Source organism: Toxotes jaculatrix, chromosome 18 (assembly GCF_017976425.1).
Source record: "Toxotes jaculatrix isolate fToxJac2 chromosome 18, fToxJac2.pri, whole genome shotgun sequence".
Taxonomy (NCBI): domain Eukaryota; kingdom Metazoa; phylum Chordata; class Actinopteri; family Toxotidae; genus Toxotes; species Toxotes jaculatrix.
This window is the reverse complement of record NC_054411.1, coordinates 422,501-449,711: the sequence shown is the minus strand read 5'-3', so window position 1 is coordinate 449,711 and position 27,211 is coordinate 422,501. Positions and strand designations below refer to the sequence as shown.

The 27,211-nt window shown below is 45.4% G+C and overlaps 4 protein-coding genes across 7 annotated transcripts in view; 3 read left to right on the top strand and 1 right to left on the bottom strand.

Annotated features, from left to right (window-relative positions):
• Positions 1-341: 341 nt before the first annotated feature.
• Positions 342-6,940, top strand: utp18 (UTP18 small subunit processome component). 2 transcript variants are annotated; one of them, XM_041061859.1, is made up of 13 exons: positions 342-693; positions 1,086-1,216; positions 3,930-4,025; positions 4,151-4,212; positions 4,303-4,415; positions 4,506-4,631; positions 4,732-4,906; positions 5,042-5,142; positions 5,396-5,486; positions 5,595-5,718; positions 5,868-6,042; positions 6,139-6,281; positions 6,538-6,940. In XM_041061859.1, exons 1-13 carry the CDS (start codon positions 478-480, stop codon positions 6,560-6,562), a joined length of 1,578 nt encoding a protein of 525 aa, XP_040917793.1. In that variant the 5' UTR covers positions 342-477; the 3' UTR covers positions 6,563-6,940. The 2 variants fall into 2 exon arrangements, with proteins under 2 accessions (XP_040917793.1, XP_040917792.1); XM_041061858.1 differs by having other exon boundaries at positions 4,300-4,415.
• A 471-nt stretch (positions 6,941-7,411) lies between these two features.
• LOC121198037 (E3 ubiquitin-protein ligase TRIM39) lies at positions 7,412-16,261 on the top strand. 3 transcript variants are annotated; one of them, XM_041061856.1, is made up of 13 exons: positions 7,412-7,743; positions 10,018-10,147; positions 10,626-11,090; positions 11,450-11,554; positions 11,639-11,734; positions 12,202-12,435; positions 13,029-13,206; positions 13,320-13,409; positions 13,512-13,538; positions 13,623-13,649; positions 14,083-14,258; positions 14,394-14,549; positions 14,772-16,261. In XM_041061856.1, the coding sequence occupies exons 2-13, from the start codon at positions 10,025-10,027 to the stop codon at positions 14,976-14,978; spliced, it is 1,884 nt and encodes a 627-aa protein (XP_040917790.1). In that variant the 5' UTR covers positions 7,412-7,743; positions 10,018-10,024; the 3' UTR covers positions 14,979-16,261. The 3 variants fall into 3 exon arrangements, with proteins under 3 accessions (XP_040917790.1, XP_040917789.1, XP_040917791.1); XM_041061855.1 differs by lacking the exon at positions 7,412-7,743 and adding an exon at positions 8,030-8,556; XM_041061857.1 differs by lacking the exon at positions 7,412-7,743 and adding an exon at positions 9,125-9,146.
• Positions 16,262-18,337: 2,076 nt separating this feature from the next.
• On the bottom strand, positions 18,338-22,489 carry ube2m (ubiquitin conjugating enzyme E2 M). The gene is made up of 6 exons (XM_041061860.1): positions 22,214-22,489; positions 20,509-20,603; positions 20,097-20,135; positions 19,327-19,430; positions 19,058-19,121; positions 18,338-18,672 (listed from the first exon to the last, which is right to left on the bottom strand). Exons 1-6 carry the CDS (start codon positions 22,326-22,328, stop codon positions 18,532-18,534), a joined length of 558 nt encoding a protein of 185 aa, XP_040917794.1. The 5' UTR covers positions 22,329-22,489; the 3' UTR covers positions 18,338-18,531.
• A 1,839-nt stretch (positions 22,490-24,328) lies between these two features.
• Positions 24,329-27,211, top strand: part of zgc:158376 (uncharacterized protein LOC100101643 homolog) — a 15,806-nt gene continuing 12,923 nt past the window's right edge. The window contains 1 exon segment of the mRNA XM_041062375.1: positions 24,329-24,939. The gene's annotated coding sequence lies outside the window, so the exon portion shown is untranslated.

The window sequence follows — 27,211 nt, the reverse complement described above, 5'->3', positions numbered from 1 at the left end:
ACTCTTGAGCTGAAGTTTCAAATTTTTGAGACACGTGAAAACAATCATAGTTTTCATCATTTCTCCTGAATACGTCCATGATCTGCTTCACTGGGCAAACTCATTTAGATTCTTTCATAAAGTCCCCTGTAAGTTAAGAATCTTGGAAACTTCAAAATTTCACTTTTTACATAAATCAAAAACTTTTTCATACCAATCTTTTATAAAGATTGAAGGACCACAACAGTCAGGTTTTATTTTGAAAATTCTTAATGCGGCAGGCTGTAGTTCAGTCTCTGAACACCTGGTGGCAGACTTTTATTTTTCCAGGTTCAAAGGTTGCCTTTCCGGAAGCACGTGATTTCACAGGGATTAAAAAAACAGGACCCTCGTGTGCAAACACCAGCTTCTGTATGTGGAGTGAAAATACTGTTTCTGTGGTTGGTGATAAATTCTTAGTTTTCTTTTAGGAGTTTGGTTCAACCGGCAGTTGAAAAGATGGAGGACGTGAACGTTATCAAACTGCCTGTGACGGAGGAGAGAGGACCGAAGAAGAGAGCTCGACCGCCCACGTTTGACCCAGAAAAAGAAGAAGAAAAACGGCAGAAGAACGTGAGGAGTCTGGCGGTGCTGGGACAGAAGGACAGCTCGGTGAAACTGCTGGAGGAGCTGGTGTTCGGGGCGGAGGACGAGCTGGTGGAGAGACTGGTGGAGGTAACGTTCTTACCAGACTCCCTTCATAAATGTGCTAATTTAAAGTTCTCTTAGTCGTGGATAAATCACCTGCGTTTTAGGGCAAAATACGATAAGTTTAAATAATTTTCACTTCTTTCTGGTAAAGCTTCACTCAACTTAGACCGGAAGTTTGCTAACTACTGATCTGTATTTTCCTTTAGTGCCTGAAAACAAAGTGTCAGAGCGCGAACAGAGAAGAAGCTGAAACGTTTACAGGACTTTTATTTGAATTAACTCAGAGTTTGCTGTGTGGGGTTTACATCGACATCACGAGCTGGTATTTCTGAATGCGTTGCCGTGCCAGAGGGTTGTAACTTCAGCTGTTCACATCAGAGCCTGTGTTTGAAACCTCGTGTCCTGTCTCTGAGCAGGATGATGAGACGCTGTTGGAGGACGAGGTCCAGGAGTCCGGTGAATCAGAGGATGAGAACGAGGCTCGTCTGCAGCTCCGACCATCCAGAAAAGCCGCCTGGGTGGATGAGGATGACGAGCTGGAGGAAGAGTGAGTGTTGTGTTGTGTGTGGTGTTGTGTGTGTGTGTGTTGTGTGTGGTGTTGTGTGTGTGTTGTGTTGTGTTGTGTGTGTTGTGTGTGTGTTGTGTTGTGTGTGTGTGTTGTGTTGTGTTGTGTGTGTGTGTTGTGTTGTGTTGTGTTGTGTTGTGTGTGTGTTGTGTGTGTGTTGTGTTGTGTGTGTGTTGTGTGTGTGTGTGTTGTGTGTGTGTGTGTTGTGTTGTGTTGTGTTGTGTGTGGTGTTGTGTGTGTGTGGTGTGTGTGTTGTGTTGTGTTGTGTGTGTGTGTGTGTTGTGTTGTGTGTGTGTGTTGTGTTGTGTTGTGTTGTGTTGTGTGTGTGTGTTGTGTGTGTGTTGTGTTGTGTGTGTGTGTTGTGTTGTGTTGTGTTGTGTTGTGTGTGTGTGTGTTGTGTGTGTGTTGTGTTGTGTTGTGTTGTGTTGTGTGTGGTGTTGTGTGTTGTGTTGTGTGTTGTGTTGTGTGTGTGTGTTGTGTTGTGTGTGTTGTGTTGTGTTGTGTTGTGTGTGTGTGGTGTGTGTGTTGTGTTGTGTTGTGTTGTGTGTGTGTTGTGTGTGTGTTGTGTTGTGTGTGTGTGTTGTGTTGTGTTGTGTTGTGTTGTGTGTGTGTGTTGTGTGTGTGTTGTGTTGTGTGTGTGTGTTGTGTTGTGTTGTGTTGTGTGTGTGTTGTGTGTGTGTTGTGTTGTGTTGTGTGTGTGTTGTGTGTGTGTGTGTTGTGTTGTGTTGTGTTGTGTGTGGTGTTGTGTGTTGTGTTGTGTGTTGTGTTGTGTTGTGTGTGTGTGTGTGTTGTGTTGTGTGTGTGTGTTGTGTTGTGTTGTGTTGTGTTGTGTGTGTGTGTTGTGTGTGTGTTGTGTTGTGTGTGTGTGTTGTGTTGTGTTGTGTTGTGTTGTGTGTGTGTGTGTTGTGTGTGTGTTGTGTTGTGTTGTGTTGTGTTGTGTGTGGTGTTGTGTGTTGTGTTGTGTGTTGTGTTGTGTGTGTGTGTTGTGTTGTGTTGTGTGTGTGTGTGTGTTGTGTTGTGTGTGTGTGTTGTGTTGTGTTGTGTTGTGTTGTGTGTGTGTGTTGTGTGTGTGTTGTGTTGTGTGTGTGTGTTGTGTTGTGTTGTGTTGTGTTGTGTGTGTGTGTGTTGTGTGTGTGTTGTGTTGTGTTGTGTTGTGTTGTGTGTGGTGTTGTGTGTTGTGTTGTGTGTTGTGTTGTGTGTGTGTGTTGTGTTGTGTTGTGTGTGTGTTGTGTGTGTGTTGTGTTGTGTTGTGTGTGTGTTGTGTGTGTGTGTGTTGTGTTGTGTTGTGTTGTGTGTTGTGTTGTGTGTTGTGTTGTGTGTGTGTGTTGTGTTGTGTGTGTTGTGTTGTGTTGTGTTGTGTGTGTGTGGTGTGTGTGTTGTGTTGTGTTGTGTTGTGTTGTGTTGTGTTGTGTGTGTGTTGTGTGTGTGTTGTGTTGTGTTGTGTGTGTGTTGTGTGTGTGTGTGTTGTGTTGTGTTGTGTTGTGTGTGGTGTTGTGTGTTGTGTGTGTGTGTTGTGTTGTGTTGTGTTGTGTGTGTGTTGTGTGTGTGTTGTGTTGTGTTGTGTGTTGTGTGTGTGTGTGTTGTGTTGTGTTGTGTTGTGTGTTGTGTTGTGTGTGTGTGTTGTGTTGTGTGTGTTGTGTTGTGTTGTGTTGTGTGTGTGTGGTGTGTGTGTTGTGTTGTGTTGTGTTGTGTGTGTGTGTGTTGTGTGTGTGTTGTGTTGTGTGTGGTGTTGTGTGTGTGTGTGTTGTGTGTGGTGTTGTGTGTGTGTTGTGTTGTGTTGTGTGTGTTGTGTGTGTGTTGTGTTGTGTGTGTGTGTTGTGTTGTGTTGTGTGTGTGTGTTGTGTTGTGTTGTGTTGTGTTGTGTGTTGTGTTGTGTTGTGTTGTGTTGTGTGTGTTGTGTGTGTGTTGTGTTGTGTGTGTGTGTTGTGTTGTGTTGTGTTGTGTGTGTGTGTTGTGTGTGTGTTGTGTTGTGTGTGTGTGTGTGTTGTGTTGTGTTGTGTTGTGTGTGGTGTTGTGTGTTGTGTTGTGTGTTGTGTTGTGTTGTGTGTGTGTGTGTTGTGTGTGTGTTGTGTTGTGTTGTGTTGTGTTGTGTGTGGTGTTGTGTGTTGTGTTGTGTGTTGTGTTGTGTTGTGTGTGTGTGTTGTGTTGTGTTGTGTTGTGTGTGTGTTGTGTGTGTGTGTGTTGTGTGTGTGTTGTGTTGTGTTGTGTGTGTGTTGTGTGTGTGTGTGTTGTGTTGTGTTGTGTTGTGTGTGTGTTGTGTGTGTGTGTTGTGTTGTGTTGTGTTGTGTTGTGTGTTGTGTTGTGTGTGTGTGTTGGAGCGTCACTGCGGCTGTGATGACGGTGCTCTCTCCTCGGTCGGTCTGTGTTCGGTTCTTCGTGCGTCTCGTTTGTTGTGACTCACAGTACTGAAACGTCCTCGCTCAGCTTCATGGAGGGAAGACGAACGCCCTGCTTTAGAGTCAGGGAGGCTGTGTGGACAACGACCCGACACATGGAACTGAATCTGCTTCATGCTGACTCCGGTCCCACAGGTCCTACGTCACAGTCCTGGCCTCTGTTGTCTTCTGTTTGTGGTTCGGTGTGAGATCAGGTTTTGGATTTTTGCACAGCGATGTGTCGGCTGAGGGCAGGAAGCACGTCTCACCTGCTGCTGTCGCTCTGTAACGCAGGTGTTACATCTCTGTCCGTGTTTCAGGGTGGACATGAAGCATCGTTTCCGCAGAGACCTGATCAGAGGTGAGGCCGAGTCCACCATGTCCAAACAGAAACTACAGCAGAGGATGAGGGAGCAGTGAGTGAAAACACACCTGAACACACACCTGAACACTTTCACCTGTCCGCTCTCACCTGTCCGCTCTCTCACCTGTCCGCTCTCACCTGTGCTCTCTCTGTGGTGTTGAACCTGCCGTGTTTCAGGTTTCAGAAGTCGATGGGAGGAGCTCCGTCCTGGGCAGAGACCAGCGTCAAGAAGAAGAAAGGTAGGACCATAGAACCAGGATGTTAACGATGTTCGTGAAGCTCCAGTTTCTGTTCAAACCACACTGAGTCTGTCTGTGATCCCGAAGCTGCTGCTGCTGATGAAGAGGAGGAGGAGGAGGAGGAGGAGGAGGAGGATGACCTATTGAGGAGGACGGGAAACTTTGTGGCGTCTTCAGACAGTCTGCCCAGCGGCATCCTGAGGGTCAGTCATTGTGTCCCCTGTGACGGTGAAATCTGCCCCCTGCTGGTGACAGTGATGATGTTTGTTTATTTTTTTTCACTCCTGTCTCAGATGAAGAAGTGTCTTCACGCCAACAGCGCTCGTCCATCAGAGGACAGACTGACCACCATCCAGTTCCACCCCTCCGCTCAGGTCGTCATGACGGCTGGCCTAGACCAATCAGTCTCCCTCTTTCAGGTGCAGACAGCCAATCAGGTTTCTCTGACATCCACCGGCAAGGATCCGAGGTCAGGTGGAACAGATCATGTGATAAAGGCTTGTGTCTCTGTATCTGCAGGTGGACGGGAAGACCAACCCGAAGATCCAGAGCATCCACCTGGAACGATTCCCCGTCCACAAGGCTCAGTTCAGCCTGGACGGGGAGATGGTGATCGCCACCAGCCTGAGGAACAAGATGTTCTACCTGTACGACATGATGGAGGGCAGAGTCGCACCTGTTCACTCAGTCAGAGGTGAGACAGAGGTCAGAGGTCACCATGTGTAAACGGATGTCCTACTGAGCCCTACCTGTGGACATCTACCTGTTTTCAGACTTGAAATCTTTCACAATAAAAGCCTGGAAACAACTGTTGGTGTTTGTTGTTCAGGTCTGAATGAAGTCAGAGTGAAGGAGTTCTCAGTTTGTCCTGAAGGAGGCGCTCTGCTGCTCACTGGGACCGGCGGATACCTGCACCTGCTCACACTCAAGGTGAGGCCGCGTCCTGTGGCTGCAGGAGCATCAGCAGCTCGGTGCTGCGGCGGTGGCGAGGAGGAAAGCTGAGCAGCGTCCGTCCTCAGTGATCAGCTGATTTTAGTCATCAAGGAAAATTAGAATCAAAGAAAACAAACAAGTTTTGAATAAAATGAAATGAACTGAAAGACAGAGATGATCTAAAATACGTTCAGTAAAACAAAATTATTAACATGGAATAAACAAATTGTGTGTGTGTGTGTGTGCGCAGACTAAGGAGGTGGTTCGCAGTATGAAGATCAACGGTAACGTCAGCGGAGTCGCCTTCTCCCACGACGGAGGCAAAGTCTTCGTCAACTCAGGTGAGTCCACAGTGTTCAAAGAGACTGTGATATCACATATCAACTTCCTGTCAGTCAAGTGACTTAGTGTGTGTGTGTGTGCGTGTGCGTGTGTGCGCGCGCGTGCAGAGGAGGGGGAGGTGTATGTGTGGGACATGCGCAGCAGTCGGTGTATGAACAGGTTTACAGATGATGGCTGTGTGAGGGGGACGTCCATCGCAGCCTCGCGTAACGGACAGTACCTGGCCTGCGGGTAAGACACGCCCACACACAAAATGATTCCAATAAAACGTGGTGTGTACCTGAGCTCGTCACAGAACAGGTGAGGGGGCGTGACCTTTGTTTCAAGGCGTCACAAACCAAAAGACCAGGACTCAGTGTTTGGTCTTCCGGCTGTTTCAGGTCTCAGTCCGGCGTGGTCAACATCTACTCTCAGGAGGCGTGTCTAAATTTGGCCAATCCGAAGCCTCTGAAAGCGGTGATGAACCTTCTGACCTCAGCAACCTCCATGACCTTTAACCCCACTTCTGAGATCCTTGCCATCGCCTCCCGAGTCGAGGACGAGGCCGTACGGCTGGTAAGATTCTGATGGTTAGAAAACTCAAACCCCGTGTCCTGACCCGTGTCCTGACCCGTGTCTGATCCGTGTCCTGACCCGGTTCTGTCTCCTCAGGTCCACCTGCCCAGCCTCAGCGTCTTCTCCAACTTTCCCGTCTCTAAGAAGAAGATAGTTTATCGAGCTGGCTGCCTCGACTTCTCTCCACACAGCGGCTTCTTCTCATTGGCTAACAACAAAGGACACGCCCCTCTCTTCAGGTCAGACATCCAGTCAGATTTTCTGCACTTTACTATAAAAACAAACACAAAAAAACACTTAGAATAACTAACCTGCTCATGTTAGCATGCTAGCATGTTAGCCTTCGTGCCAACGACAGCAGCAGATTATTTTATTCATTATTATTGTAACAGTGTGAGAAGCTGTGTGTAAACATTCAGTTTATTCTGTGATGAATTTCATCTGATGTTCAGTCGTCACTGAGACGTGTGTGTCTCTGTCTCTGTCTCTGTCCAGGCTGCTGCATTACAAAGACTTCTGAGGAGAAGCTGTGACGGTCCAGTCCTAACGGCTCAGGTCCGTCATGTTTTACCTGTGAACTGAACGCCTGCACACGTTTTTCCAAGTGATCACGTGAAACGATGATCAATCGAAAACCTGATCAATGATTTGGAAAATGATCAGCAGGAACCAGGCAGTTAATAAGGCTAAAACCTGAAAAATCCCTATGAAGTTTGGCGTGGACGCTGCAGACGGACGTCTGTCCCATGTCTCTGATGGGACGGAGACATGGTTTGTGGAAGAGAGTGAAAAATCTCTGCAGCAGAACTGAGAGTAAAGAGTTGGATCGACCAGCGGCAGATGAACGAGTCTGTCCACGTTTGCTTTGTATCGTTTGTATAAAAGAAGTGAAACAGTCCAACTCGTCTCATGTCTGTTTTTTTTTTTTTGACCTAAAATCACAGATTCTGAGAAACAACTCACGTTTAGATTTAATGACTGAAACGTTTCTGATAAAAGATCTTAATGACAGTGACTTAACACAGTTCAGAATCAGCCGTTAGTTTATCATCACGAGTTTTCAGCAGTTCTTTTCTGTTTCTGGCAGAAGTGAGCTTCATTCGGTTTGAGTCAGTTACACAACACACAGGATCCAGGCTGACCAATCAGCCAATCACAGGCCAGGACGACCAACCGCCCAACAGGACTCACCACATCACACCTTCACACACCTTCACCCACGCTCAGCTCGTCACACACACGAACACACACTGTGCAGCAGGAATGTCGTCGGTCCTGTTCGATCGTCCTGACCTGCTGCTCCTGAGCAAGGCATCAGCCGCCGAGTTTCCTCTGTGACACGTCAGCATAAAAACACAGGAAATTCAAATGAAATTCGTTTTACTCAAGAGTCAGACTGGTGCTGCTGTCAGGGGGACCCGTTAACTTCCTGTAGGAATGAAATGTTCCGGGGACACAGAGGACACCGAGGACACGGAGTTTGGTTCAACACAAGCTGATGTACAATGTTTCACTGAATTAGAAATTACTGGAATAAATCAGGAGGGAAACGGATCACCTCCACGTCCCAAACTCACCTGACAACTTTCTGTACCTGCCATCATGAGTGAGTGAGACCCCGCCCACTGATGACATCACAGACTGGCAGTAACCTGAGTTTCAGGATTTCCAACAGAAACACCTGGACTCAGTGAGAGACAGGTAAGAAGCTGCTGCTGCTTCATTCTTTAAAACTTTGTCAAATTCATTGTCAGTTTCTGAAACTTTGTGTGTTTGTGTAGAAACTGAATTTTAGTTTTAACAGAAAAAACAAACGAGTTTTTCCAGGAAAAGTTGTTCAGTTATTTTTCTCAGATTTTAATCAGTGATCTGTGTTTTTTTTTTTGTTTGGTTTCAACAAATTAAAAATCTGCTCCACAAACATCCGAACACCTGAGAACAGGTGAAGCTCTCTGCTTCTTGGTTTGAGAAAAACTTTGAAACTAGATGTGAAACTCAGTGATTTTTGGTTTGTAGTGTTTGCAGTGAATGATCAGTCAGATCAGTACACCTGTGATGCCTCCTCACCTGTGATGATGTGTCAGTGTGTTCTCTGAGGCTTGTTCTGTTCTTTGACAGGCAGATTCAGGTGGATCAGTCTCTGAGTTCAGTACAGACCTGGAGTCAGGATGTAGTTAGCCTAGCCTAGCCTAGCCTAGCCTAGCCAAGCCTAGCCTAGCTTAGCATAAAGACTGGGAAATGCTAGAAATACAAAGCAGAAAGCAGAGTCCAGGAAACAGCTCTGTGTAGTTCAGCTGAGTTCAAAGTGCAGAGTTAGTGAGTGAGTTTCGGAGGCGTTCGTGGGTTAAACACGTCTGTCACGCTAAAAAGTCCATGTTTTTATTTACTGTTCGTTTTGTCCTGAAAACACGTGAATTGAACACGAGTGAAAAACAGGAGCCGCAGCTGTTTGTGTGGAGACGCAGCGTCTGTCGCAGGAGTCCTGCTTCTTTACCACTCCACCTGCATGTTCAGGTGTGTATGTTTGCATATATCAATCACAGGTTCCTGCCACGTCCCGCCCTGCAGAGGGAGGAGGGACATGATTCAAAGATAAAACTGTCCCCCTTCTCAGAGTCCTGATCCAGTGAGACCTGAAACACATTGATCTGATCCAGTGAGAGAAAGTGAATCTCCTCTGAAATGGAGGATCAGCTGTGATGAGCTGTTTGTTGTCACAGCTTCATTGTGGTTTTTAATGCAGGTGATTTATGGTTCAGGTTTAACGTGACTCGGACACACGTGTCTTTAAATGTGTCCACACTCTGAACACTGTGACACTGAGCACACCTTACATACAGGTAAGGTGGCCACACCCCCTCTCTACCTGTTCAGAACAGGTGGTCATCATCCTCATCCTACAGAAACACAGGGAGGAAGCTGCAGGCAGGTAGAGAAAAACTGTCCCATCTGTCCCTGCCTGTCTTCATACCTGTCTGTCCGTCCATGTGTGTTTCAGCTGGGTGACTCACCTGATGTGTTGTTTTTAGCTTTTGTCTTGCTTCAGTGTGTTCGGAGGAATGTGGTCTGACCTGGTCCTTCGGTATCTGACTCTGATTTTACATGTGAGTTAATGCAACAGGTGAAAAGTGACTGAACATTTTCACAACAAAGTTTTTCAGGTAAAAATATCCTGAGTTGCTTTGTCAGATTGTTTCTTTCATTTATTTAGTTATTTATTATCTGTTTACTGTCGATGTGAGAGTCAGACCCCGCCCCCCTTCTCAGAGTCCAACCAAGTCAGACCTGAAACACATGTTGATCAGCTTCATCTGTCTCTGCAGCAGTTTCAGGGTTTTCATGTCTGAAGTTGAATCCACGTTCAGTTCTGATCACTTCATTAACTTTAATGAGATGAACAATAACCAGGTTCCTCAGGTGGTTCCTCTCAGGGTCTGTAAAGAAGGATCAGTCGTGTGGCTGCTCTGAGTTTCATGGTCCTGTCACTGGATCATGGGCTCGGCCTGTAGATGCTGTGGCTCAGCCTCATGTACAAACATTAAATCAATAAGAGATGTGGTCTGATGTGGACTGATGTGGACTGATGTGGTCTGATGTGGACTGATGTGGACTGATGTGGACTGATGTGGTCTGATGTGGACTGATGTGGACTGATGTGGTCTGATGTGGACTGATGTGGTCTGATGTGGACTGATGTGGACTGATGTGGTCTGATGTGGACTGATGTGGTCTGATGTGGTCTGATGTGGACTGATGTGGTCTGATGTGGACTGATGTGGTCTGATGTGGTCTGATGTGGTCTGATGTGGTCTGATGTGGACTGATGTGGACTGATGTGGTCTGATGTGGTCTGATGTGGTCTGATGTGGTCTGATGTGGACTGATGTGGACTGATGTGGTCTGATGTGGACTGATGTGGACTGATGTGGTCTGATGTGGTCTGATGTGCTCTGTTTCCCCTGATCTGTTCTGTAGCAGCAGCATGATAATGGCGGAGGCGGCGGCGGCCCCAGATCTGTTCTCAGAGCAGGAGTTAACCTGCTCCATCTGTCTGGACCTGTTCAGTGAACCGGTCTCTACACCCTGTGGGCACAACTTCTGCCAGGTAACATCAGGACCAAAACACCTGAGGCCCAGGTCAGAGGACCTGACACTGACACCTCCTCCCTGAACCAGGACTTTATTCATGTTTCCTGTAATTAACGCTCAGCCTGTGTCACATGACCGAGCTCAGAGCAGGTAAACCCAGAGGGAACTGAACCAGGTGAGAACCTGCTTTATGATCCAGGTGGATGCAGCAGGTGGATCCAGGACCAGGCTCAGTGTTCAGCTCAGAGAAGCCAGATAACACAGAGGAATCCTGGATGTGTTGAACCTGCTGGCTCAGTTAAACCAGGTGTACAGCAGGTTTACAGTTTACACAGCAGCTGGCTCAGAGTAAACCACAGGTGCAGTTAAAGTGATCATGTGACCCTGATCTGGGCGGCACAGGTTGAAACCATCCTACACCTGAGACAGAGCGATGCTCCGCTGTTCAGTTGACATGGTTGCCAGAACCTCCTTCTTCTTCTGTGTCTTTGCAGGCGTGTATTGGAGGTTACTGGGCGTCCAGCCCGGTCTGTACCTGTCCTCTGTGTAAACGCCAGTTTGATGAACGTCCTCAGCTCAGCGTCAACAAAGTCTTCGCTCTCATCGCAGATAAATACAAACTAGCGCGTTACGGATCTGCAGGGTTACCAATGCCGGTCAGGAACGGGACCCCGGGGACGCCAGGGACACTGGGCGCCGCGACAATGATCCCAAACACCGGCAGCACCAATCCGTTTGTGATGGCAGCGGCTGTGTCAGGTGAGGACGTGGTGTGGTGCGACATCTGTACAGGTGTTAAACAGCCTGCCGTCAGCTCATGTCTCACCTGCACGGCCTCATACTGTACTGAGCATGTGCAGCCGCATCAGACCACAGCGTTCTACTCCAAACACCCACTGATGGACCCCCAGGAGGCCCTCAGGGGCCGCACCTGCGCCATACATCGCCGCCTGCTGGAGGTGAGAGGAAATCCACTGTCACCTGGATAAAGAGCTTATTTTCAGGGTTCGAAGGACAGACAGCATGGGGACAGTTTATCAAAGGGTCCAGACACACAGGCACGTGTTTAAAGACGTGAATCCATTAATAAATATAGACTCATTCATTCAAAAGGTAGAAAAACACATTATGAAATCACACCTGTCCCCTGCAGGTAACAGCTAACACGTTAGCACATGAATCACGAAGGCAAAATAAAATTGACGCCATGATGGCTGATGGACACATGTTGGACAGACAGAGGGACAAAAATCAAACAATAATATTAAAATAACCAAATGTTTTCCTTTCTGACCGGCTGATGTGTTTACCTGTCCAGGTGTACTGTCGCACATGTCAGCGTTGCATCTGTGCCATTTGTGTCCTGGAAGAACATCGAACACACAAAACCGTCTCTGTCCAGACGGAGAGAGTCAGCAAACAGGTAGAAAGGACACAGATATGATCTTATAGTGAACATCCTGCAGGACTGGTCCAACACAATGGTTGTGTTCACACGTGTGTTCAGAAACAGGTAGCGAGGACGGAGCAGGAGATCCTGAACCGGATCAAAGAGAAGGAGGTTCATGTGACCGAGCTGAAGAGGAAACTGGAAGGAGTCAAGGTCAGACGTGTTGCATTGTGTGAACTTTGTATGTTTTAAAACACGGATGAGACTGAACTTTGGTTCAGTCACGTTCAATCCTGGACTAACACAGTCCAGATGGGGCTGAAGTGTCTTGCTGGTCTCACGTACCCCAGGTGGTGTCTTCCACTGACTTCACCTGTCATATTCCTCATGTGTTCATGTTCCTCATGTGTTCATGTTAATTGCTTCTACGTTGTTATTTAAAACTATTGATCGTATAAAAGCGCAGCAGTGTTTCGTAAAGATTTCTGTTTGGTTTGATTTGGTGAAGTTTGATTTCCTGTTTCTGCCGTTTGTTTATTTCTTCTTCACCTTCAGCCGACACCATTTTAACTGTTTCCAGCTTCAGACTGGATTTATAGATTCAGTGAAGCTGTTTTAATCAAACTCCACAGATAAAAACAGATTTGAACAATAATCATATTGTTGTCGTTTTGTCTCAGAACTACGCAGACGGAGAGCGAGGTGAGGTCGAACACCTGCTGGATGAGGTGTCCAGGTCCCTGGACCGGATCCGCACTCAGGTGGTGGGAGGGATCCAGAACCAGTTGGATGCCGTGATGTCAAAGGGGGAGGGGCTGGTGAGTCGTCTGGAGGCGGAGCTTAGCCAGCTGATAGACAGAAGGGCCACACTGGAGGTTCAGGCCATCAGTCAGGATCACATCTGCTTCCTGCAGGTGAGTTCCTGTGGGTGGGGCTTAAATCCGGTGCTGAGGATTCATCAGTGTACTTCTAGAGTTAGCAATCAAAGAATGTTAAGGAAGAACATTTAAATTTGATTTTAATGTATGATAATGTGCTGTATTACCAGCGCTAACTACCCTGCAGTGAACAACGATCAACAACAATGCTGTTTCTTTACTTTAGTGTGTTCTATGTGGGTCGGCTGGTGACCTCTGACCTGGGACATTTAGCTTTAGCATCAGTCAGTTAGCATAATATCATACATGTCAACCAGTGAAGCTAACATTAGCTTGATTAGCTGCTTCTGTCTAAAATCAAGGAGCTATTGTGTGAAATCACTTGCCACTCACTACACAATGCACTTTACTGTCCACCATTTTGTTTATTCTGTGTAGTTCCCACACACACACACACACACACACACACACACACACACACACACGCACACGTCTCTACAGCTGTCAATGACAATGAAAGAGACGGGCTCGGTGCTGAGTGTGTGTTATAGAGGGAGCAGTGAATGAGTGAATGAAGGAAGTTCTGTCACACACGATTTCCTCCTTTACCCATGATCCTCTCTCCTCAGAGTTTTGAGGAGGCCACCGCTCCTCTGGCTGAGGATCAGGAGAACGAAGTGGATGAGGACTCTGAATTTTCCCTCCACTTCGCGCTGGGGGAGGTGAAGAGCTCTCTGACCGAGGTGAAGGACAAGATGGACGACATCAGGATGGGGACGGTTCGGTCCAGAGGATCCAGAGGCTCCTGTGAGTTTAGTTTGGGACTGATGAATGTGAGCTGTGCTCCCCAGCACTGGTAGTAAAGTGACTAAATGTGAAACATGTGAAACACGCGTGTCAAACTTTGTTCTGTGTTTCAGTTTCGTCCGGGGATTTGATGGCGGCTGAGAGCATGCTCAGTCTGAGAGGAAGCAGTGCCAGTCTGAGGAAGAGTCAGTGGTCTCTGAGAGGTGAGGGGCTGTTCAGGGAAGAACAGACAGACCCACAAACTGTTTCAGCAATGAGGACTTTAAATTTGAAAGGACTCACTGTGGTTTCCTGTCCCCCTGTAGATATGAAGAGGATCAAACCGGTGTCAGGTCTGTGTCAGACTGACTTTTTTTTTTAAACATCTTTGTGATATTTTTGTGTTTGATGGCAAAAATCTGTTTATTGTGTTCCAGGACATAAAAAGGCTCGAGTGTACATGGGTGAGTCTTCACCCTCAATGGAAACATTTACACTTTTATTTTGGAATCGTTATCATAGCTTCTTATTTGCACCCAGCTGTGTGAAGGACTCTGTGCACACTAACATTCACTCATATTGGTTTTTACCTGTAGCTCCTAACAGAAAGCTAACATGCTACCTTTAGCACACTTCTGCTACACGCAGCTGTGGGTCAGGCTAAATGCAAATCATATGTTAGCCTGCCAACATTAGCACTCAGCGCTAACGAGAGCTAAGTTTAAGAGAGGTTTAGCTATCGTGCTGTTTGACAAAGTCTAATTGATGAAAGTGTGAGATGTCCTAAAAGAGCCACCGTACAGGGGACAGACCCCATGATGTTCCCTCTGGACCCCACCCCACCCCCGCGAGGACAAACTGTACATGTGCTCTTGTTCCTTTCCACATGGTTTCCAGAGGATGTGACACTGAACCCGGTGACGGCGTATCCCTTCCTGATCCTGTCTGAGGACAGGAAGCAGGTGAAGCGAGGAGAGAAGCTGCAGTTCTACAGAAACAGTTCACACAGGTTTGACGTCTGGTCCTGCGTCAGCGCGAAGGAGGGATACGGCTCCGGGCGGCACTACTGGGAGGTCAGACACACACACACACACACACACACACACACACACACACACACAGTCACACACACACACTCACACAGTCACACACCGTGGTCCAGGGTGGAGGGGGAGTGTAACACCTGTGTGTTGTCTCACCTGTGTCAGGTGTTCGTTGGGGAGAATAAGGACTGGAAGCTGGGCGTGGTCAGCGAGTCGGCTCAGAGGAAAGGTCTGTTTGACATGAGTCCTTCCAACGGATACTACGCCATCTGGTGGAGCGGCAGCCAGCTGAGAGCTCTCACAGCACCGCCGCTTACCAAGGTCTGACCAGTAACTCCAGTCACAGCTCTGGTTTCATGTTCAGTTATAGTATAATGTGTTTATGTTCCTCAGTGAACCTGCAGTTTCACTGACTTTAGTTTCTGTTGACTGTCGTCGATATTTTCTGCGTCTTGTTTTCATCCTGTTCTCTGAATCTTTGAATCAAGTCTCACCAGCAGCTCTTCACACTTCCCTCGGTTTACATTTCTATCCGTCCTGCAGGTGAAGAGTCCTCAGAAGCTGCGTCAGGTGGGCGTCTTCCTGGATGTGGAGGAGGGTCAGGTGTCTTTTTATAATGTGAAGTCAGGCTCAGAGATCTACAGCTTCACTGGATCCTCTGAGTTCACAGAGAAGATGTTTCCTCTTTTGGGAACTGGAGACAAAGAGGTCCCCCTGATCCTCATGACCACACAGCACCACCTAGCCTGACAACCAGGGACCAGGGACAGAGAGGGGACAAAGGCAACACGATCATACCTGAGAGAGAGAGGAGAGATGAGGGACAAAGAAAGAGGGGATGTGAAGGTTGTTGAACTCTACAGCTCGAAGGTTGGGACAGACACTGTGTCCCCACACATGAAGCTGATTAGTTGACATGGAAACACGCGGCAGAGTGTTACTGCCAGCGTGACAGAGGAAACACCTTCCTCAGTTTATCATCAAGTCAAAAATCAGGCTGCAACTAATCAGTGTTTTCATGATCAGTTAGTCTGTTGATTAATCAGTGATGAATTGTTTTGTGTATAAAGTGGCTGCTGTGACCTCCCACAGCCTGTTAGACCAGCAGTTAAAAAGTTTATGACCATGTACGACAGAGAGAAGCTCTGAGGTTTGGACACGACTGAAATATTTAACTGATCTGCAAAATAGTTGCTGAGTAATTTTCTGTCAGTCGCTGTGAGAGGGTAATAGAAAGTGTAAATGTTGTGAACGTTTAACAACATTAAAAATATCTTGACATAACATGAAATGAATCTTGTTAAAATAAAATGTTTCTGTTAAGCAGATTTTTTTTGTGATGGATGTAAAAACAAGACGCTTCAGCTGATAAGTGTTAGCATGCTGACAGAGCAGGTGTGTACACCTGTCTGCAGAGTCTGCGTGAATACAAGCCTTCGTTATATTTCATTCATCAAACAACACTGAACCTGTGTAAAGATGGTGAGTTTGTTGAGTGAATTTATGGTGAAATACTGTGACACTGTCAGATCATGAAATATTAAATAAAAACTGATATTTGTTTGAGAAAAGAACAAAGTTTGACATCAAACTTTCCAAAGTTAACCTCGAAGCTAAAATGATGTCTTTTTAATTCAAAACAGTGACATCATCAGTAAACATCTGCACTGAGCTGTAACTGTGGGATAAACATCTGCATCAAGTGAGATGTAAGAATAATCAGGAGAGTCAAAGTCTGGACATAATATTTCATAACTGTTTAGAATGAATATTATTCTCATTTTGGCATAAATATGCTTCCATTATTTCCAGCACCTAGTGGCCATTGGAGGAACTGCAGATCTATGACCAAGCACGTCTTTGTTCTGTGACTGAACCATGAGGAAAGTTTGGAAGTTGAGTTTTGAAGTTTTTTGAAAGTTAAAGTCTTTGTTTTCCTCTGGCTGGATGGATCAAACACGTATGTCACTTTGAACTGTAATGAGCACAACTGTCATTTTTTACAATTAGACTCAGCATGTGAAAAACTGAATCCTGTTTATTTACATACAAGAACATTAACCTCATAAATACCACATTCGAATGAATGTGGTGTTTATGTCGTCCATGAGAGGAATGAATGAATTAGTAATTTAACGCCTTTTTTTTAACTCTGAGCTAATGCAGAGTATAAAGATGAATTATACTGTTGGTGTGGCCGGCAGCTGACAGGTCTCACAAACCTTTATTTCATCACACCTGAAAGTTAGAAGCTCGCAGTTCATCTGTTGTTGTCGTGAATATTTGGTTGACATTCAGCAGCGTGATGCTGGTAACACCAGCAGCAGCCGCTCAGACAAAAGTCATGTCCATGGACACTGTCTCAGGGGACACTGTCATTTTCAGTGACAGAGACTCTGTAGTGGATAAAATCAGATCACAGCTGTTTATCAACTGACGTCACAATAGTTATAATCATTCAAGTTCATATTTTATTTAACATAAATCATATTGCAGTCAATGTGAACAGCTGGGGTTTCAATATACACAATAGAATCGTAACATTTTAAGCCCCTCCCCGCTGTAACCCCGCCCACAACGACCCTACAATCCCACCCTGCAGTGAAAACAAACCCCTCCCCCTTCCCCATAAACCCCTCCCACCCTTCACTCCTTCAAACAAACACGCTGATCATCCCCGCCCCCCACGACAGCACTGCCCACCTGACATGTAGCTCCACCCCCAACGCTGTCTGTGTGTGTGTGTCTGTGTGTGCATGAAATATAGCAGCAAACTCCAAACTCATCAATTTTGACATGTGAACTTCTTCAGTCTTGTCAGGTGAATGCCAAAAATTTCCACTTGGCGTCATTTGCCACCACCTGTCACACCTGTCCCACCTGGTAAACCTGCAGCTGATTAAAAGTGTCATCTGATCAACTGCAGCCAACCAGGTTTCATTTCACCATCTCGAGTTCCTGTAGTTCAAGGACAAATCTGCTTTGACGGACATTTTACAGTGCATCTGCATCTGCACCTGCACAACCAAGCCCCTCCCATCCCCAAGCCCCTCCCTCTACATGGGAACCATTACATCAAACTCTAGCTTAGAGAACAATTTTTAAAGCTCCCCTCGTGAAAAACAAATTAACACGAACTTGCAAGCTCCTCCCTCCAGCGCTGACATCATCGTACCCTCCAGCGCTGACATCATGGCTGACTGAAAACTGCCAGTGTCTTACTCTGGGTTACTTTTTAAACCACGTGTGCACATGTTGCAACTCATAGACTCCTCCCATTTTCACCAGCCCCTTGCACTCAGTAAGCCCCACCCACAATCATTCAAACCCCTCCCACTCTGACAGGCCACTCCCTCTAGCTCTGACATCATTACATCTACAGCCGTGGAGTCTTCCCTTAAAGAAACGTGCGATGGAGTTTTGGAACTATTTTCTTGGTGGTCAACAGTGACTTCCCATCACTCTCATGTTGCCAGGTTACCATAGCCGCTGTCAGGTTGCCGGGGCAACAGATGACTCGAGTGCAGTAACCTGGGTGAACAGAGGCTGTTTGACTTGAATTCAGTTTGTAAGTTTGGAGTTTGCTGCCGACTGAAGTTTGTATAACGAACAAGCAAATGGCAGCAGGAGGGAGGGGGGGCGTGTCCTTCTGAACACCTGTACGATGCCAGGTGCCACACGCAAATTTGAAAAAGAGAAAAAAACATCTGGGTATCATCATCCTCATCATCATCAGCAGCGTCTGTGGCGTTCACTGAATCATTGACTCGCCTGAGCAACATTCACTAACCACCCACATCTGCTTCCTCCTGCCCTCCCCCTCTCCCTCAGTCCTCCCTTCTCATCATCATTATCACCATTATCACCATCATCATCATCACCATCATCATCCTCCTCCTCCTTGGCCGCCGTTCTCTGTCGGCCATCTTTTTGAGTCCAGTCAGGTGTGTGTTGTGTCGGCGTCCCCCTGTGGCGTGTAAACGGTTCAACGCTGTGTCTTGGAAGTAAAACAGAAAGAAATATGGGAGGAGAAGGAGGGGGGAGGAGGGGGAGACGAAGGGAAGTGGAGGAGGAGGAAGGGAGGTGGGGGTGGGTTGAGGGGGTTCTTCATCATCATCTTTTGTTTTAAAACAGAAAAATGTCCTCTGGCATGCTGCTTCCTGTCACAGCACTTCCTGCTTCTGCCAACGAGCAGGACTGAGGAGGAAAAGGGGGAAGAGGGGTGAGGCAGAGGGGGAGGAGGTGGTGAGGAGTGAAGGGGGAAGGGTGGGGATGGGGGGTTCAAGGATCATGGGACGCCGAGTTATTTAAGACACCTCTCGAAGTAGGTGGCGCCCACGTAGCCGCCCCTCAGAGAGCGATGGACGTTCTGCTCAAAGAGCCGCCGGTTCGTCTGGAGAACCTCTGCTGCCTCCTTGTTCAACGGATCCTCAGGGTTAGGCTCCTGCAGGGTGAGGATGAGGGGGGGAGGGGTGGAGGAGGGGGGGGGGGGGGGGCAGCTGATTATTCACGTTATCAAGTAAAATAATCAAAAAACAGAACCTGTTTTTTCTGATCTCTGTCTCTGTCTAACCGTCTCTCATAGACTTCTCATCTGGCTATAAAGATGCTGAAGGCGATGAGTGATGACTGAGGTGCATCTGCTGATGAAGATCATCTGCTGATGAAGATCATCTGCTATCAGTCAGTGTCAGTACAGAAACACAAAACTGGGTTTGAGCTCAGTTAGAACCTGATTTTTATAGAACAACTGATCAGATCAGATTTTTAAAAACCACCAACCAGAACCAGCTGAGTGAATCAGTGACGCAGCAGTTTATCAAACTCACTAGAAATAGATACTGTAGACCGTAGATGATGGAGTTTATTGTCAGCACAGGCTTCCAGTCCTCTCTGTGGAGACAATGAGACAAAGTTCAAAACAGTCAGTGCTGTTAGCGAGTGGAGAACCGGAGAACCGGAGAACCTCGCTCTGTCACTGGGATTCCACATTAAAGAACAGATACAGCTACGGTTCAACAGCGTCGGACTGTTAATGAGCAGCAAACGTCAGTGAGGGTCAAACTGCTCTCACTGATCATTAAAGTCGTGCACACACCTTAAGATATTTAGGCAGACGTTTCCTTCCAGGTCGATGTTGGGGTGATACACCATTGTCTCGCACTTTACCTTGGGGGGGTCGTGGGGGTAACCCTGTCCTACCTGAAACACACACACACACACACACACACACACATTTCTATGACTGAAGGGGACACAGCTCACTGTAAAATGACTCACATGGTGCAAGCCTGATTTCCAGCATGTCCAGCATGTCCAACATGTCCTCACAGGCCCATATGTTTTTTAAACCATCCTTTTCTCCTGCTGGCTTTGTTTCCACACTGTGCTGCCACTTTACCACCAACACACACACAGAGGGAGAAGAAGACTGGAGAAATGTTCAAGCTACCGATGCTGTTTGTTAAACGACAGACATTAGCAGGAGACATCTGATTCAAATCCACTGGAAAATTTACAACTAATATTAATAAACACAGGAAATTACACGTCACGTTTAAATAAAGGTAAAGATGGAAAGATGTTAATCTATGAATCCTGAGGATTTAAAATGGATCGATTTTATAAAAAGATCAAATCCATAAATTACTCAAAGGAAAATAATGATGTAATATCTCATCACACTGTGTAGATTAAAAATCAGCTTTAGTTTGTTTGTTCTGCTGCAAGTAAATTAAATATGTATGTGCTGTGTGAGCGCCTCAGTATTCACCGAGGACAAAATACAGAACAAGATGAAAGACAGAGAGAATGTAAGACAGGGGACAGGGGACAGGAGACAGGGGACAGGGGACGGATGTTTCTCACCTTAAAACTGAAGACAAACTTTCCTCCTTTGTAAAAACCCTGAGAGACAAACAGAGAGAAATCTTACAGCACTCAGAGGAACTTGTCCAGTTTATCATTAGGACACCTGATTACTGTAACGCTGTCTTCACAGTCCTCACTAAGACCAGGAGAGACCACATCAGTCCAGTTCTCAGGTGTTTACACAGGCTTCCTGTGTGTCAGAGACCAGATTTACTCCTGTTGGTTTCCTGCTTTGATGTAACAAATAAACGGGCCTTACCTTACACAGTGCAAAAGTACAAATTCATATTAATCTAATTAATTCATTTCTTTTGGTAGTTGCATCCATCACAAGGCCAGAGCTGGAATAAAGTGGAATAACCAGCTGCAGGAGAACCATGTCCTCTGGACAGGAAGTGGTCAAACACACCTCGTCTGGTGAGATGATGAGTCTGAAGTTGAGGAGGTCATCGTCATCAGGGAAGTTGATCTCACACGTCTTTGGCAGGTTCAACTCATTGATGTCTGAAACCCAATAACAACAACGATCCGTTAGAGTCAGTGGTGAAAGATTTATGTAACAGTACAGTTTACTGTTGATCAATATTAGAAATAACATATGGTGTGTAAATAACTTCACATTGTTCATTTTCAATTATTTTCATGATTGATTGATCTGTTGTCCACAGCACAGACTCATTTTATTTACTGTCATGTATCATGTAAAAGAAAAAGTGTCAATTATCAGAACAGTTTGCTGATTCATTTTCTTTTGGTTGATTAACTGAGACATTGGTGCAGCCAGCAGAATATCTATGGATATCAGTGTGTGTGTGTGTATATATAAATTACATATATCTGAAAACGGATAATGACAGTAATTATTAGTTGCAGCCCTAGGCTGAGTGAAACGTCACAGAGCTGAGATTAAACATATGTCCATGAGGTTGTGGTCGTCTCGTCTGAATAAACTTTGATGTGTCACTGGACTGGGTTTGAAGGAAGTTTGAGGTTCAGACAACAGGAAGTTATTTATTCTAGTGTAGCTGCTGATCAACATGATCAATGGATGCAGCAGCAGCAGAAGACATACTGCTGCAAGTTGTGTCAAAAATCAGTGGTAGCTCAGTCAGATCTGAACACAGAGACGTGAAACATGTTGACTGATGACATGATTCAGTGTGACTTCACTTCCTGAGGATATCATCACCTCTGGTGTCCCTCCAGAGTAAACCTCCTGAAATCCACTCAGAAATCAGAGGCGGCGGCTGCAGAACTTCATTGAGAATTCTCCTGTTTTTAAGAGTGAGACTGACGTACTAAGTTTCCAGAATGTGAACAAATACAGTTTAAAAACAGGGCAGTGAATTTACATCTGTTCTCCATCCAAAAGACTCAACTGAAAACTGGCCTAATTTCACGAGGATCTGATTGGGATACTTCTTGTCAGCCGCTGTATCACCTGACACTCCTCAGGACTAAACTCTACCTGTCAGATCTGTCATCAAGTCTGTTTACAGGTGTGTAGTTTATTGTCCTTAGGTGTTAATAATGTGTAAGATTCAGGATGAGAAGAAAAACTCATTTTGTTTTCATTAATCAGTGAAACGTTGAACGTCTTAAAGAGAGAAAGCGATTTGCTGACACTGAAACTACCAGGTTACCTGCCAGTCACTGTTACACCTAACCAGGTAGAACGACACCGTTTGGACAGTTAACCTGAGGGCTGACACAGCAAGTTAACTGGTTAGCATCAGAGATGTGATGGCTCTCAGAGGCTGTTAATGTGAAGTGGTTAGCAGTTAGCAGCTCGCCATGTGTTGTGGATTCAGTGTTGTTTAGTGTTAGCTGTGTGCTAACAGACTAACCATCAGATGGAGTTAGCTTCTGTCTGTCTGCGTTTCGTTTTCAAATATAGCACAAGCTAGCCGCTGTTAGCTCACAACAGCCCAGGCTAAAGTTAGCGCGCTGGCCGTTAGCATCACTGAGCTATAATAACACCCGCTTTCACTCTGTGTTTTTATGTTTCATGTACACCGAGGGGGGTAGATGGGTGTCACCCAGTGGTTTCCTGGTAACTAGTCAACCAGCTAGTCGTCCAGCTAACCGGGCAGTGGTATCGGTAACTAACCTACCTTTCTGTATTCGGAGCTGGGCCGCACTGGCTTTTTTACCCCCGGCTCCTGTTCTGTTTCCTCCAGCAGATTCCTCGTCTTTCTTCTGCTGTTTCAGAGAAAAAAGCTTAATCATCTTCAGTTGTTTGGTCACTGGACGCCGGTACTGTATGTCCCTGCGGTGTACGCGGTCTGGATGTAAGTTTAAGAAGGGTTGCTTCGGTCTAACGACACCGTAATGTGGATGGAGCCGGTGCGTCTCAACTAATTACACTGAGGAGAGCTACTAGCTGCCAAGCTAGCCTAGCCTGTTAGCTAGCAGGGAGGCCGGGCAGAGGAGGGGGGAGGACGGAGGGGGGAGGACGGAGGGGGGAGGACGGGGGGAGGGAGCCCTGACTGTCAGTATGTAGTGTGTGTTACTGTTATAAGAATATCAAACAATTATATAGATAACGTTAAAATAAACCAAACTGTTTTGTAGTGTATGGAGGCCAATTGCTGCCAGGAAAAAAAATTTAAACGTGAAGACTGAAGTGTCTGTGAGATTATAGATTAAACCTGAAAGATAAAAACAGAATTCAAAAGTCCTTTGTCAAAACAAAGATTTGCCACAACCAAATCTGGATGTGGGAGTTCGAAGTTGGTGAATTCAAGTCCAAAGGGACGTGTAAAAATTAAACTTAACTTTGTTTATTTAATTAACTTTGTTTTAATTTGGATTTTGATTAATTTTGAGGTGCAGGAGCTGCAGGGCTAACTGCAGCCATGAGAGGATTGTCAAGCAAAGGCCATTCAAAAATGTGGGGGAGCTTCACAAGGAGTGGACTGAGACTGGAGTCAGTGCATCAAGAGCCACCAACAGACGTATCCAGGACATGGGCTACAACTGTCGCAATCTGATTCTGATTCTGATCTGATTTCTTTTTCCAGCAGGACCCGGCACCTGCTCACACTGCTGAAGGTACCAAGACCTGGTTTAATGACCATGGGATTACTGTGCTTGATTGGCCAGCAAACTGACCTGACCTGAACCCCACAGAGAATTTATGGGGTTCAGGTCAGGTGAAAGATGAGAGAAGCGAGATCCAACAATGCAGGCAAGATTAAAATAAATAAAGGCTTGAAATATTTCACTATGTGTGTAATGAATCCATGTAATATATGAGTTTCACTTTTGAATTATTGAAATGAATTAACCACAAAGCTCTACGACATGGATAAACGTGACGCTTCACTTTACCCTCAAACCAAATATTAGATTCATCTTTATCTTCCAGAGGGAGTTAATTAATTTATAAAACTCTTTAGAGATATCAGAGCCAAAGAATCCTCCCCAGGATGATGACCATGGATTCTGACTGAAAGCTGCTGAGATGACCAGACAAGAACACAGATTGAGGAAGGCCTTGTTGACTTACTAAATTAAAATTATAGGAGAATTTCCACACACGTTCATGTTGTTCATGTTCCCTGTGAAACACTCATGAATGAAACTCTTTCAAAAAACAAAACTAAATAAAAAACTGACTGACATCTGACTCCTGTCAAAAACGTTTGGTTCCCATGAACCAAAATGAAAGTTTCTCATACTCATAACTCTCATAACTTTATGTATCTTCTTAGTGTCTCATTACATTGACTTGGAAAGTTAAGTCCACATTTTCACTGTTTTCACTATAGTTATGTATGTCACAGGTGTTTTACCACACAGGTAGAGAATATCATATTTGTCTTATTATGTCTTGTCTGTCTTACTGTGACTTACAGTGTCCTATTTATGAATCGTGACCGGTGGTAACAGCACGCTGACAGAAATCTGTAATGACTTGCAATGAAACTTGAAAATAAAAATCAGTTCCGTATTATGGTAAAAACTACAAGTCCCAAAGTGTTTCTACATCCGACGTTTCGTGACGTAAACACGCGGAGGCAGGACGTGCATGTTTTCACTGCCCATATTTTATTTACTACACTTATTTATTTATTTTTTCTCTCCTCCTCTTCCTCCGAGGTAAAAACGGAGCGCGTTATCTGTGCTCACCTGTGTGATGTAATGAGTGCGGGAGGGGGGGCTGCGGGAGGGGGGGCTAACGTGTCACGGCAGACCAGCTGACTCACAACACTGAACCACAATCCCGCACAGTCCCGCAGCCTGCCGCCACACAATAGACACGGAGAACAATAGCCGCGCGCTGCTCGTTATCCACAACAGCACATTCATGCGGTGATCTGCGGGCCCTACATCCTGCGGAGGGTTATCACCCAGAGTGGATTAAAAACCCTGCTCCTCCGGTACAGTGAGCGGTTTGAGGTGCGCTGAACCCCCCCGGGAAGGAGAGGAGAGGAACACGTTGTAACGTGCAGAGGAGGGAGAGCGAGGTAGACTCACAGAGAGAGAGAGAGAGAGAGAGAGAGGGGGGGGGAGAGAGAGAGAGAGAGAGAGAGAGAGAAAGAGCAGTGAATGGGCACGACTCACTGCGCCCTTCACTTATCGATATCGATCAGTTTGGTAATCGAGTCATTAAACCCACAGCGGGTCCGTTCGGTTAGCCCGGGAGCTAGCCAGAGCACCAGGGGCTGCCACGATGGGACGCGTGTGAAGCAGCCCGCAGCTAACAGCAGCCTGGCGGAGAAAGGAACAAGGAAGCGGACGGCTAGCTGCGCTGCACCGAAGCTAACGCTGGCTAACTGTTGGCTACTATTATTTCTAATGAGCGACCGAGGAGCATGCGACCTGATACGAAGAGGTGAGCACCTGCAGTTTGATACCTCCATTATTAACCAGGTGTTTACTGTCCCACACCTGCCCGGGCGGGGTGTTTTGTGGACTACAGAGATAATGAAAGAGGAAGCATACTGCAGGGGGCGAGCGGACAGCTAGCCTGCTAACATGTTAGCAACCGTATCGTTACCTTTTAGATACCTTGGGGTGTGGAGGCATCGCGTGTCATTTCACAAATGTTGTTCTTTAATTAACAACGCGCACATCGTTTCTAAACGTGCGCAGGTGTCCTGTGTTTGGTTGCATGGGCTAAATGTAGGTTACTGTTACTGCGCTAGCTGTTAGCCGTTAGCAGCTCCAAGTGGTGCCAGATGCGCATCTTCATTATTCTCGCAGGTTTTAAAAAGTTTTAAATCTGCGCCTTCAAAAACAGCCGAGAAGGAGTGCTTAAATAAGAGTCCTTAAATAAAGTTGCAACGATCAGTCCAATAATCAACTGCTCATCAGAGAATATTAATCTGTAACTAGATAATCGATTAATTGATTTAGTTTTTAAGCAAAATGTGATATGAATGTCTGGATCTGATGCGTTTCTTGGTCCCATGTCACAGTAAAGTGAAAGATTTAGATTCTTGGTTAGATGATAGAAGGCCATGGCCTGTGGGAAATTATAAAGGGCATTTATTTCTATTTTTTAAGACTTTACAGACAAAACAATGAATCGACCAATTGGAAAAATAGCCAGATTATCAGATAATAAACATCACTGTTAATAGGATCTCAAGTCATTTCATTTCCAGAATTCAAGGTTGTTGGGAAACATACATTTTATCTGAAGTTACCAGAGTGACAGTGGACTGTGCTGCAGGAGGCTTTTTATTTGGTTTTTATGGAGATATTATGTGTTATTCCCGTTTATTATTATTATTATTGTTATTATTATTATCATGACTGCTAGCCACATTAGCTAGGTGCTCATTTTAGCCAGAACTTCAATTAATGTTTTTGTTACATAGGTGGATCGATACTTTATTCATCCCTAAGGGAAATTCACTAATTTAGGTAAACCTACCCATCAGTTTTCTGATACTCATCAGGATCCAGGTCACATTAATTGATAGATTATATTAAGGAAATTATTATTTTCCTTTATTTATTAATTATAATTATTTTTTCAGTTACTAGGTTTTTAATTTTGTCAATAAAATGTTAAAAATAGTGAAAATTGCACTTCATCCAAAGGTGACACGGCACGTTTCATCCAATCATCAGTCCACAAGCCAAAGACATTCAGTTTACAAAGACATCAAACGGAGAAAAGCATGAAAACGTCACCTCTCAGAAACTGGAGCCGGAGTTTACCATCAAAGTGATCCAAATGATTAATTGATCATCAAAATAGCTGCTGATTAATTTTCTGTTGATCAACTAAGCAGTTAATCAACTAACAGTTCTAAATTATATCACAAAGAATTATTGATACATACAGTTGGGAAGTATTGTCAGAATCCATGGTCTTCTGCCTTATTTTGACTGGTGTCACCATGGAACAGGTACTGTGACATCAGACTGTTCAGACCTGACATTAACATGTGAATCAGGTCTGTAAGTATGTTGGCTCAGAGACTGTGGACAGATCCAAACCATCAGTTAGCATCAGTGTCCCCTGCACAGAGCAGAGCAACGCTGATCACACATCCTGGAACACATTTCTTTTATCAGTGATCAGCAGTTTAGATGGTAAACTTCAGATTCTCCCACAGTTAAGATCAGATGTGAGATTATCTCAGTAAGATGTGACATAACTTCATGGTTTCATCATGTGTCTGCACGGTCAGGTGCTAACGATGTTCTCAGTCTGTATCTGAGCCGTCACTCAGACGTTTACATGAAGGACAAGACGTGTGTATATGACATAGTTTCAGCTGATAGTTATCTTAATGATCCATTCATCCTTCAGATTATTTTATTGATCACTTGATTAATTGTTTGGTTTCATCAGAATTTTGCTTTCCTTTGTTGTGTATGTTTGAATACTGGATACGTTTGGTGACTGGTCGATTAACCAGTCACCAAAATGTTAATCTTTAGAGTCAGTTAATCAGTTTCAGTCATTTTAAAGACAAAAAAAATGTTCTTACAGGTTCACAAATGTGACTGTTTGCTGCTTTTCTTTCCTCTGTGCGACAGTGACCTGAATATCTGTGGGTTCTGGTCTGTTATCATACAAAATAAAACATTTCTTAGATGAAATGATGAATTGATTCATGCAGAACAGAGTTGGCAAATGAATGAGT

What these genes read in the sequence shown, in the direction of transcription:
- utp18 (XM_041061858.1), top strand. Translation starts at nt 478, where the DNA reads ATGGAGGACGTGAACGTTATCAAACTGCCTGTGACGGAGGAGAGAGGA. An exon ending in GGACAGTACCTGGCCTGCGG is followed by an intron (nt 5,719 to 5,867) that starts GTAAGACACGCC and finishes CGGCTGTTTCAG; the next exon opens with GTCTCAGTCCGGCGTGGTCA. An exon ending in AGGACGAGGCCGTACGGCTG is followed by an intron (nt 6,043 to 6,138) that starts GTAAGATTCTGA and finishes CTGTCTCCTCAG; the next exon opens with GTCCACCTGCCCAGCCTCAG.
- ube2m (XM_041061860.1), bottom strand. Translation starts at nt 22,328, where the DNA reads ATGATTAAGCTTTTTTCTCTGAAACAGCAGAAGAAAGACGAGGAATCT. An exon ending in CCAGCTCCGAATACAGAAAG is followed by an intron (nt 20,604 to 22,213) that starts GTAGGTTAGTTA and finishes ATTGGGTTTCAG; the next exon opens with ACATCAATGAGTTGAACCTG. An exon ending in GTCTACAGTATCTATTTCTA is followed by an intron (nt 18,673 to 19,057) that starts GTGAGTTTGATA and finishes CTCACCCTGCAG; the next exon opens with GAGCCTAACCCTGAGGATCC.
- LOC121198037 (XM_041061855.1), top strand. An exon ending in CGGAGAGAGTCAGCAAACAG is followed by an intron (nt 11,555 to 11,638) that starts GTAGAAAGGACA and finishes ACGTGTGTTCAG; the next exon opens with AAACAGGTAGCGAGGACGGA. An exon ending in GAGTCAGTGGTCTCTGAGAG is followed by an intron (nt 13,410 to 13,511) that starts GTGAGGGGCTGT and finishes GTCCCCCTGTAG; the next exon opens with ATATGAAGAGGATCAAACCG.